This window comes from Cherax quadricarinatus, chromosome 86 (assembly GCF_038502225.1).
Source record: "Cherax quadricarinatus isolate ZL_2023a chromosome 86, ASM3850222v1, whole genome shotgun sequence".
Classification (NCBI taxonomy): Eukaryota; Metazoa; Arthropoda; class Malacostraca; order Decapoda; family Parastacidae; genus Cherax; species Cherax quadricarinatus.
Genome location: NC_091377.1, coordinates 5,335,789 through 5,348,288, shown reverse-complemented (window position 1 = coordinate 5,348,288; position 12,500 = coordinate 5,335,789). Strand labels below are relative to the sequence as shown.

Sequence of the window (12,500 nt, the reverse complement as noted above, 5' to 3'; positions counted from 1 at the left end):
GTATAGGCTTATCATCTGCCTGGAGGTATAGGCTTATCATCTGTCTGGAGGCATAGGCTTATCATCTGCCTGGAGGAATAGGCTTATCATCTGCCTGGAGGTATAGGCTTATCGTCTGCCTGGAGGGATAGGCTTATCATCTGTCTGGAGGTATAGGCTTATCATCTGCCTGGAGGGATAGGTTTATCATCTGCCTGGAGGTATAGGCTTATCATCTGCCTGGAGGTATAGGCTTATCATCTGTCTGGAGGCATAGGCTTATCATCTGCCTGGAGGTATAGGCTTATCATCTGCCTGGAGGTATAGGCTTATCATCTGCCTGGAGGTATAGGCTTATCATCTGCCTGGAGGAATAGGCTTATCATCTGCCTGGAGGTATAGGCTTATCATCTGCCTGGAGGAATAGGCTTATCATCTGCCTGGAGGTATAGGCTTATCATCTGCCTGGAGGAATAGGCTTATCATCTGCCTGGAGGTATAGGCTTATCATCTGCCTGGAGGTATAGGCTTATCATCTGCCTGGAGGAATAGGCTTGTCATCTGCCTGGAGGTATAGGCTTATCATTAGCCTGGAGGCATAGGCTTATCATCTGCCTGGAGGTATAGGCTTATCATCTGCCTGGAGGTATAGGCTTATCATCTGCCTGGAGGCATAGGCTTATCATCTGCCTGGAGGTATAGGCTTATCATCTGCCTGGAGGTATAGGCTTATCATCTACCTGGAGGTATAGGCTTATCATCTGCCTGGAGGAATAGGCTTATCATCTGTCTGGAGGTATAGGCTTATCATCTGCCTGGAGGAATAGGCTTGTCATCTGCCTGGAGGTATAGGCTTATCATTAGCCTGGGAACATTGACCCTTCCTAGAATTTATCGTTCTCAGATGAATCACAGGCCAAATTTTCATTCGGAAATTTTTAAATAAGCATATGAATATATTTTGTAAATTTTAGGTAGGTTAGATTCCATTTTTAGGCTAGTGCTAGTTGAAAATATCTAACACATGGAAGAAAAACTAGCATGCACGAATCTGGCTATTTTCGTGAGTCTGTTTAGTTTTGAAGTGATTTTGGTTTTTGAGATGAATTTTAAGGACATGTGCAAATTATTTCTCGTCAGTTTTCCTCGTCAGTATTTTGATAAATTGTCTCTCTTCTCTCAGAAAGTGTATGATTATACACAGCCTATCGTTGATGGTTCACAATACGTTATATTAAGTAGTTTGTTGTCACAGGGTATAATAGTGTGTGATCTTGACTCACGAAATCGTAATAACACGACTGTAAATAAATCACGATACGGGTTGAGATTGAACTCGTGGCGAGAGAGTCGTAAAACTCCGGGCCAGTGCGTAAATCACTGGGCCAGCTTGATACAATAAGATTCATCCATCTAGGTATGTTTATACACCATAGGAAGGTTAGCATGGGCCACAACTGTGACCAGTGGCTTACGCACTGGGCTGGAGTTGTACGTGGTTGTTTTATTTGTCAGGAAAAAGGACAAGTGCCTTCTGAAGGGAATATTTGTCACATAAGGATCCGCTCAGTGATCAAGAATCTGCTGGAGTATCGTGGTTACATTCTTCACCCATAAAACAAACGCTCATAATATTATATACCAAGATTTTATTTATTTTCACTGTTTATCCACTACTTTTTCCTAATTCCATTGGACTGAGGCTAATTTTCCAGTTTCAGTTAAAGTCATTAGACTGAGGTCGGCTTCCAAGGCTCTGGCTTTCCCAAACCTTGTAAGCAGACATCCAGCCACAAATACAAACAATACAAATGCATTATTTCCCCTGATTAATCTTAAACACAGATTAGGTATCACAAGGTAATGATTATTCAGTATGAATCTTACTTTTTGGCTAAATCTGACACACGATAAAGTTTAAAAAAGGTGGGAATTTGATAAATGTCCAACAAGCCATGCTATGTAAATGGCAATCTCGGTTCAACAGATTCCGTATCATCCCCATTACTTAGTAACTTTACATATGTACACACACATATACAATATTCCTTTACTCCGATAGGATACACTTGGCTTAGGAGGTTCGTACAAAAGGTGACCCCAGTATAAATCCGTTTTATAAATATTATTTAAGAAGGTTCATTGACTAAGTTAAGCCTGGCTCACACTGCACTCTCTCTTCTGGCCGAAGTAGGACTCTCAGGATCCTCTGGTATCCTAGGAAGACCTGCTCCTACACCCACAGGCTGGGAAGACCCATCCCCAGCGTAAAGAATAGGTGCTGGGACATCATCTGGCGCTGGAGCAGGTGGAGGATTGCTCTCGCTGGGGCCCTCACCGAAGTGTACTTCGATGTTAGCGTTCCCGCACACCTGCCGAAGAAAAACATACCTTGGTCAGTGCCGTCCCTTGATGCTGCTGGTATAGAGGGGGTTCTTGATGTTCTTTAGATGAGAAAGTCATACTTGCAACCTTCATTAGTCATTCCATATGTCGCTTATTCATCAACTCATGTCGGTAGTGCATGTCATGGCACCCGCTTTTTCCATCAGTCATGTCATGACACCCTCTCCTTCCCTTAGTCACGTCATGATATAGGCTCCTTCCTTTAGTCATGCATGATACTCGCTCTTTCTGACAGTCATGTCATGATACCCGTTCCATCCTTCAGTCATATCATAATGGTAGTACATGGGAGTACACGGGAGGGAGCACATGCTAGTACATGAGAAAGACAAATAGCTAGTACATGGAACTCCACACTGAATCTATCTACTGAGAACTATCTACTTTTACCTAGATTAAGAACTATCGTGTATTAAATAGGTGTGTGAGCCAAGGATAGAAACAGTAGAGAGAGAGAGAGAGAGAGAATAGGAGATGGTACAAAAAAAGAAAACGGGTTGCCGAATTACTTACGAACCTAAATATGTCACAACGGAGGAAAGAGAGCCTTAGCCGAGAGATCACAGAATTAGAGCAAACCCCGAGGATGTCATACCAAAGAGAAGTACAAAGAGAACAAAGGGTCATACAGGATATTGCAAGAAACCCAACATATTTCTATTCCTATGCAAAATCCAAGCTAAGAAATACCTGAATGAACATTAAAATGGTATGAAATACCGACAGATTGTTAGGTAAGACACATATGCAACAGTTAGGTATCTTTATTTCGAAACGTGTAATCAGTCCATCACCCTTAAAGTTTTGAGGTGGTCAGTCCCTCAGTCTGGAGAAGAGCATTGTTCCGTTGTCTGAAACAATATGAAGTTGAAGTGACAGAATGGCACTATATAAAGGCCCCATTCTGTCACTTCAACTTCATATTGTTTCAGACAACGGAACAATGCTCTTCTCCAGACTGAGGGACTGACCACCTCAAAACTTTAAGGGTGATGGACTGATTACATCGTTTTCAAGTATCTTCTGCTTCTATCAACCTTTCTGTACTCGACTGAAGAAGCCTACTGTGTAGGCGAAACGTTTCGAAATAAAGATACCTAACTGTTGCATATGTGTCTTACCTAACAATAAGAAATACCTGTAGAACTGCGAGAGAGAGAGAGAGAGAGAGAGAGAGAGAGAGAGAGAGAGAGAGAGAGAGAGAGAGAGAGAGAGAGAGAGAGAGAGAGAGAGACAAAAAGAGAAGTGAAAGGCGCCCTCCCTACCAGTGCTAAAAATGTTGAATTCTTTCGTTAGAGCAAGCGTAAATAACTGTGATGGTAGTTGCTTGCTTGCTAAGTGGTTCACGTTAATGCTGGCACTTACAAGGGAGCCAAGTGGCAGCTCTTTCTTTAAACGTCCTTTCTCCAAAAGCCCTTAACTGGCCTTTTCGTGGTAATGGTCGCTATATAAGTCATTTAAATTAGACCCAAATTTTTACCTCGTGTCTAATACAAATTCTTTTTCGCACTTAGAGGGGAGAAATGTAAGTATGTCTGTGTGCTTCCAGTTATTATAGAATAACCGATCTACTCTTTCTGTATAGCGTAGTTACGTAGCAAACTACGATAATATAACGATACCAATACTTGAGTATAGTTAAGTTAGGTTAGGTTTGTCAGGAAACAGGGCAAGTGTTTCCTGCCGTGGGTCTTAGATGATGACCCGCAGATTGAGTTTTTGGTCATCTGACCGACGCCTTCCGCTGGCTTACCCCTCCACCCCTTTAAAATGGAGTGTGTAATGCATGAGTCATTGTTTGAACAAGACAGAGTGTTGTCAAGATAGAGTGTAAGATAGACTGTTACTAAGATAAAATGTTACTAAGATTGTTACTAAGATAAACTGTTACTAAGATTGTTACTAAGATAGAATAAACAGTGTGAGGACTTACTGTACTGTGTGTGTCACTGTGTTGGATAAGGACAGCAGTGACCACTGGCTTACCACTGCTGGACACAGTGGTCTGGGTCACTGTGGTAGGCCATCACAGCAGTGACCACTGGCTTACCACTGCTGGACACAGTGGTCTGGGTCACTGTGGTAGGCCATCACAGCAGTGACCACTGGCTTACCACTGCAGGATACAATGGTCTGGCAATATAGATCTGACTAGATATTTAAGAGACCAGTATTGATCAACATGGCCAGTGATATACTTACTCTAGGAGAGGTGGAATAGGTAGATTGTCTGAGTAGGTGAGTGTGTCTCAGCTCATGGTCCCTGTGAGCTGAGAGAGGCAGTGTGTAGTGATGCGGGTCAGGTGATATTTGAGTCAGTGACGGTGATAAGTGATGCTGCTGTTGCTGCTGGCACTGCTGGCTGTGTTGGGGCAGAGTTGGAGACTGTTGCTGGTGGCAGTGTTGCAGCTGCTGCAGGTGTGGGGAACTCAGTCTGTGGCCTGGGAGGAACGACAGCGCCCCTCCGGGTCTGATGCTTACACTCACCTCCTCACAGTCTGAAAGATATGTGACATTAACTCGGCTTCAAAGGGGAAACGCCTTGATTCTGCTGAAAGGATCTTGATCCCAGAAACATGAGCTACTTTACCCCGTCCAAACATTCAACCTGACCACTTGATTCTACTGAAGGGATCTTGATCCCAGGAACATGAGCTACTTTACCCCGTCCAAACATTCAATCTGACCACCTCTAAACACCAAGTCGTTGAATGACGGTAGCTTCAGAGCGTACAAATAATAATAATAATAATAACTGGTTTAATAATAGTAATCGTAATAATAATAATAATAATAATAATAACAATAAAAATAATAATAGTACAATATTACTACTATTACTACTACTACTGCTAATAATAACGTAGATCACTTTTAAAGCGTCAAATAATTAGCGATATATATATATATCGTGGTGTATAGTGACTTGTCCTGTGAGGGAGCGAGTGCCCTACTCCGCCACAGCACACATCTTCCACCGGCCACCACAAGGACTGGACACCCCTCTCCTCCCCCCCCCCCCACCACCATGAACCACATGCGGAATGTGCCATGCGCCATTTTCCCTTCAGCTTGGGCTTATCACACAGTGTGAGGTATGGCAGACGATGAAGCCAGCCAGCCACAAAGCCAGGGAAACAATGCACCCAACAATGAAAGAAGAGGCACATGTCAGGTGTGTGGAGAGTTTCGAGCACGCAACAGGGACGGCCGTATTCGTGCACACAATAGGTGTGCGGGATCACATATGCCCCCAGCAGAGAGCAGCCCACAGCCTCCACAGGCAGATGACAATTCCAATGGGAACCTCGTCACTTGCGATAACCTTCTGTTGGCATTCAAATCCACTGCTAGCAGTACACTATCCCACATCCCTAAAGCAGCTCGCCCATATGCAGCAGGGAAATTCACAGACCTTCTTAAGCGGGTGAATGGAGGTTCCACCAACTTAGAAGCCCGAGGCACCATCCAAGCATGGCGCAACCTTCTCTTGTTCGGCAATGTCTGTCTTGCAGTTCCTGAAAGACGAGGCAAACTGCTAACCACGTCAGTTATCAAGGCAGTGCGCAACTACCCAAGAACGGATAACTGTGTCCCTCTTCCCCATCATCGCAGGAATCAAAGAGGCAGACCCAAGAAAAGTCCTACTGAGAACGAGAAAATTTGCGCACAGGTTAGCAAAAAAATTGAGGAAGGTAACACAGTGGGAGCAATAAGAATAATTACAAGTGACGACACTGTAGCCCCCAAGGATGAGACCACGGCCCAAGCACTAAGAGACAAGCACCCAACCAGGGACACCACAGCCATCAACGACAACCCTGAGGAAGACCCTATCACTGAACAATTAATTTTGCCAGAATCGGAAGTCTATAAGGCGATCGTGTCATTTCCAGCAGGATCTGCAGGAGGTTACACTGGAATTCGACCTCAGCACCTCAAAGAGATGGTAAATCCAGTACTCGGTGAATCTGCATCAATTCTTCTCACCGAGTTAACAACTTTCGTCAACAATTGCCTGGCTGGGCGAATCCCAGAAGAAATTAAACCTTTCTTTTTTGGAGCCTCACTATGTGCTTTGAAGAAGAGGGATGGGGGAATCAGACCCATTGCAGTTGGAAACACTCTTCGCCGTCTCGTTGCCAAAGCAGCAGTGAGAAACATTCGCCTAGAAGCTGCCACTTTACTCCAGCCACACCAACTGGGCTTTGGGGTCTCTCAAGGCAGTGAAGCTGCAGCTCATGCGGCAAGGGCCTACATCAGGGACCTACCAGAAGACAAGGTCATAGTCAAACTTGATTTTAGAAATGCCTTTAATATGGTGAAGAGAGATGCTGTTTTGCCAGCTGTTCGGGTTCGGTTCCCCAGTCTCTTTCCCTTCATTTCAGCCGGCTACAGCAAACCCTCAATTCTTTTGTTTGGAGAACACGAAATTCAATCATCAGAGGGTGTTCAGCAGGGTGACCCACTTGCTCCACTTCTCTTCTGCTTGGCAGTAAGAAAACTAACTTCCAGCCTACGCAGTGAGCTCAATATATGGTACCTGGATGACGGCACTCTGGCAGGTACTGAAGAGTCCCTCGTGGGGGACCTACAACTGGTGAAAACACAGGGAGAAGGCTTGGGACTCATCCTCAATCCCTCTAAGTGTGAAATCATCACAGCGAACCAGGAAATAATCAATGCTGTGCGAAGAATCCTCCCGGAAATCTCAACTACAACTCCGTCCAACAGTACCCTCTTGGGGGCACCGCTGGGTCACCAGGCCATCGATACTGTCCTCAGGGACAAATTGAATGACCTTATGAGAATGGAGGAGAGAATAAGCGATCTTGATGCCCATGATGCTCTGTATCTCCTCACAAGGTGTCTTACTATGCCAAGACTCACTTCTTGAGGTGTGCACCCTCTTTTGACAACCCAACACTCGATGAATATGACACACACCTGAGATCAACTTTTAAGAAGGCACTGAACCTGTCACTAGAGGATGAGCAATGGGATCAGGCAACCCTCCCAGTGCGACTGGGAGGTATAGGGGTGCGTAAAGCAACGCATGTTGCTTTACCTGCTTTTCTGTCTTCGTGTTTGGCTTCCAGTGCATTAGTCAAGAAGATAGTGCCCGAACGCTTGAGAGACTTGGTAGGAGCTCAAGACCCCAGGTTTACTGAAGCAGCAATTCGGTGGGACACCCTTACAGACTCCTCCAGTAGACCAGCTCCTCCCAAACAGCACAAACAGTCCCACTGGGACAAACCGATCATGGAAAAAATCGCCAACACAATGCTCTCCAATGCTTCAGGAAAGAACAAAGCTCGTCTCCTGGCAGTGAAGGCACCACACTCAGGAGATTTCCTGTTAGCTGTTCCCAATTCCTCCCTGGGCACCCGTCTCGACCCACAGGCCATTCGGATTGGTGTTGCTCTTCGCCTAGCCGCCCCCATCCTCACCGAACATAGGTGTATTTGCGGCAGGGCGACAGCTGATCAATTCGGACTCCATGGTCTCGTGTGTCACACAGCAGAAGGGAAGTATGCCAGACATGAGGAGATCAATGACATAATAAAGAGAAGCCTCGCCACAGCCCGTTGCCCAGCTCAACGGGAACCCCAAGTACAGAGGTCTGATGGAAGTCAAAAGCGTCCTGATGGAGCCACTATGCTACCCTGGAAGGATGGAAAGCAGATTGCCTGGGACTACACCTGTGCTGCCACATTGGCAGACACCTACTTGCCATACTCTGTAGTGGAAGGGGGTGGAGCTGCCAGCCACAGGGAGACCCAGAAGATCCGAAAATATGAAGACCTTACCCCTTGCTATAACTTCATTCCAATAGGGTCGGAGACCCTTGGAGCATGGGGCAAGTGTGCTCTAAAGTTCCTCAAAGAGCTGGGTGAAAAGCTCATCATAGAAACCAAGGACCACAGGGCGACCAGCTTCCTCTTTCAGAGACTCAGTGTTGCGATCCAGAGAGGAAATGCCTGCAGCATTCTGGGCACGCGGCCCACCGCGGGGGAGCTGGACGAAGTATTCGAGATGTAGCTCTGAGTTACCTATGTTGTTTTACTTTGTATCATATTTTTGTGAATGTTTCGTCAATGTATTTTGTCTTTAAATAAAATATACATACATAATATAGGGGGTGGTAGGAGAAAATTCTCAAACAGCTTCAGGGAGAATCTTGAGTTTTCCCTGAAGCAAGTTTATTCTTTTCTCTGAGGATGAGGGTCCCCATGACAGTTCTAGAGGTGGTACCTATCAGTAATATATATATATATATATATATATATATATATATATATATATATATATATATATATATATATATATATATATATATATATATATATATATATATATGTATATATATAAGGTGAGGTAGGAGAAAGAGGTAGAGGAGGCAGCCACGGACCTGATGGACATACCTCCACTGCAAGCCACCACATCAGGACTCTGATCGTCAGGATGGTGATGCTGGTGCTCTGTGTAGCACTCGTGTGGGTCATCCCCTGGATCATGAACCTCTGGCTGGCTCCCTCGCCCTTTCTTCAGCACCCCCAGAGGCTGTTTGAGATACTGCTGATGCTGCTGCTGCTGCTGTTGTTGCTGTCGCTGTTGCATGTCGCTGCTGGTGCTGCTGCTGTTGGTTCCCTGAGCTTGGTGACGCCTGGCTGCTGTACTACACTGAGTCTGTCAATAAATAATAATAATATAATTATTATTATAATGGTCAAATGTTTGTTAGTGGGATGAATTGTAAAGGACCTGCCTAGTATGGGCCAACAGGCCTGCTGCAGTGTTCCTCCTTTCTTATGTTCTTATGTTCTTATGATTATGATTATTACTATTATTATTATTATTATTGTTATTGTTACCGTCATTAATATCATTATTCACGGAAAACGCTAAATGCTTAGGAGTCACACAGCGCCTGGTTAGTGCGAGGATGGATGGGATATTAGGGGAATTAATAAGATATATTCCTAAAATGGGGGAGGAGATAGCTCCACTTCCTCAGATCACAAGCCCTTCACTTCAGTCTCCCAATGAACCATATATGAACAATACCTCTCAGCCACAGCAAGTTGCATACCACTGCCCGTATATGCGCTGGTATATATATATACAATAGTTAGGTAGGTTTTCAAGGAACCAGACGTCCTATACAAGTTTCCACTGTCCGTGTATATTCTGGTGTATATTTCAGTAAAATCTAAGAAATTCTGGCGATCAGATGTCGTATATAGCATTCTATTGCCTGTGTATATTCTGGTGTATATTTCCCTAAAATCTAAGTTATTTTAGCGATCATATATACTGCTCGTGTATATGCATATATGGATTAAAAACCAATATCACTCAGGAATGTTTTTCAGGGGGAGATGAATAATAGTGCTAGGCCTTTCGCGTGGTAATCAATACATCATCAGGAGCTTGCAATGTTGCAGAAATGAGTAGGAAGTTCCAGCTAGATTAGTTCTGCTGGGACTTCCTACTTATTTCTGAAGCCTTGCAACCTCCTGATGATGTGTTGATTGCAACATGAACGGCCTAGAGCCATCATTCAACTCCCCCTGTCGTTCTTTCTCATATATATATATATATATATATATATATATATATATATGATTTTCAAAAAGTTGAGAAAGTAGTATCAAGCAAGTCTATGGTCGACAGGAATATAATTGAATCTTGTTTCATAAAAAGCAGTTTTGACAATAATATGAATATTTCCTTTGGTTTATATAAATTAGATCCATTTATAATTAATAGAATTTGGGAAGAATTTAATAATACACTGGACAAATAATCTTTAAAATTTCTTATTTCTTGGGTAGAATAGTTTGTGGGGCGAGTTGTGCCAAGGACCTATCCAAGTTGGGTCGGCGCGCGTCAGGTGTTTAAACCGTTGTGGGATCTGATAGTGAGGTGCTGGCCAGACCCCTTATATAGCTTCCTTGGATGCTTTACTTTCACAGTTCCTTGATAATGTGAGTAGTCACGAAAGCGCTTGGAATTTCTCTATTCTTTCAGAGTGGTTGTTTTGCATATATATATATATATACATATATACACATATATACACATATATACACATATATACACATATATACATATATACACATATATACATATATATACATATATATATAGTGTCTATGTATATCTTTTGGCGAAGGAGTCGAAGATGTGAGGAAGTATATACAGTGTCGTGCAACATGCAATACTCTTCCATAACTCGCAGGTAAGATCATGCAACTGTTACAGTGATTTACGTATAACGTGATTTACAGTGATTTACGCCCAGTGATTTACACATGACGACGCAATGTTCAGCTTGAACGAGGAGACAGAGGCCAGCTTGCTGTGATTCCTCTTGCTCAGTCACTGACAGCGTGAACGTTGCCTGCTGCAAGTCACTAGTGTAGTTCCCACTAGTGTAGTTCCCACTAGTGTAGTTCCCACTAGTGTAGTTCGCACTAGTGTAGTTCGCACTAGTGTAGTTCGCACTAGTGTAGTTCCCACTAGTGTAGTTCCCACTAGTGTAGTACCCACTAGTGTAGTTCCCACTAGTGTAGTTCCCACTAGTGTAGTTCCCACTAGTGTAGTTCCCACTAGTGTAGTTCCCACTAGTGTAGTTCCCACTAGTGTAGTTCCCACTAGTGTAGTACCCACTAGTGTAGTTCCCACTAGTGTAGTTCCCACTAGTGTAGTACCCACTAGTGTAGTTCCCACTAGTGTAGTTCCCACTAGTGTAGTTCCCACTAGTGTAGTTCCCACTAGTGTAGTTCCCACTAGTGTAGTACCCACTAGTGTAGTTCCCACTAGTGTAGTTCCCACTAGTGTAGTACCCACTAGTGTAGTTCCCACTAGTGTAGTTCCCACTAGTGTAGTTCCCACTAGTGTAGTTCCCACTAGTGTAGTTCCCACTAGTGTAGTACCCACTAGTGTAGTTCCCACTAGTGTAGTTCCCACTAGTGTAGTTCCCACTAGTGTAGTTCCCACTAGTGTAGTTCCCACTAGTGTAGCTCCCACTACTGTAGTTCCCACTAGTGTAGTACTCACTAGTGTAGTACCCACTAGTGTAGTTCCCACTAGTGTAGTTCCGACTAGTGTAGTTCCCACTAGTGTAGTACCCACTAGTGTAGTTCCCACTAGTGTAGTTCCGACTAGTGTAGTTCCGACTAGTGTAGTTCCCACTAGTGTAGTACCCACTAGTGTAGTTCCGACTAGTGTAGTTCCCACTAGTGTAGTACCCACTAGTGTAGTTCCCACTAGTGTAGTTCCCACTAGTGTAGCTCCCACTACTGTAGTTCCCACTAGTGTAGTACTCACTAGTGTAGTACCCGCTAGTGTAGTTCCCACTAGTGTAGTTCCCACTAGTGTAGTTCCCACTAGTGTAGTTCCCACTAGTGTAGTTCCCACTACTGTAGTTCCCACTAGTGTAGTTCCCACTAGTGTAGTACCCACTAGTGTAGTTTCCACTAGTGTAGTTCCCACTAGTGTGGTTCCCACTAGTGTAGTACCCACTAGTGTAGTTCCCACTAGTGTAGTTCCCACTAGTGTAGTACCCACTAGTGTAGCTCCCACTACTGTAGTTCCCACTAGTGTAGTACTCACTAGTGTAGTACCCACTAGTGTAGTTCCCACTAGTGTAGTTCCCAATAGTGTAGTTCCCACTAGTGTAGTTCCCACTAGTGTAGTTCCCACTAGTGTAGTACCCACTAGTGTAGTTCCAACTAGTGTAGTTCCCACTAGTGTAGTTCCCATTAGTGTAGTTCCCACTAGTGTAGTTCCCACTAGTGTAGTTCCCACTAGTGTAGTACCCACTAGTGTAGTTCCCACTAGTGTAGTTCCCACTAGTGTAGTACCCACTAGTGTAGCTCCCACTACTGTAGTTCCCACTAGTGTAGTTCCAACTAGTGTAGTACCCACTAGTGTAGTTCCCACTAGTGTAGACCCACTAGTGTAGTTCCCACTAGTGTAGTACCCACTAGTGTAGTTCCCACTAGTGTAGTTCCCACTAGTGTAGTACCCACTATTGTAGCTCCCACTAGTGTAGCTCCCACTAGTGTAGCTCCCACTAGTGTAGTTCCCACTAGTGTAGTACCCAC

The 12,500-nt window shown here is 44.2% G+C and overlaps 1 protein-coding gene across 2 annotated transcripts in view; it reads right to left on the bottom strand.

Annotated features, from left to right (window-relative positions):
- Window positions 1-645: 645 nt before the first annotated feature.
- Window positions 646-12,500, bottom strand: part of LOC128703047 (protein turtle homolog B-like) — a 119,203-nt gene continuing 107,348 nt past the window's right edge. Inside the window, exons 15-17 of one of the 2 annotated variants that reach the window (XM_070103586.1) lie at window positions 8,811-9,075; window positions 4,588-4,883; window positions 646-2,351 (exon numbers count right to left, since the gene is read on the bottom strand). In XM_070103586.1, coding sequence (XP_069959687.1) covers window positions 2,142-2,351; window positions 4,588-4,883; window positions 8,811-9,075 — 771 coding nt within the window. In that variant the 3' untranslated portion in view covers window positions 646-2,141. Of the gene's footprint in view, window positions 2,352-4,587; window positions 4,884-8,797; window positions 9,076-12,500 lie in introns of those variants that run through there. The other variant, XM_070103587.1, reaches the window with a different exon arrangement.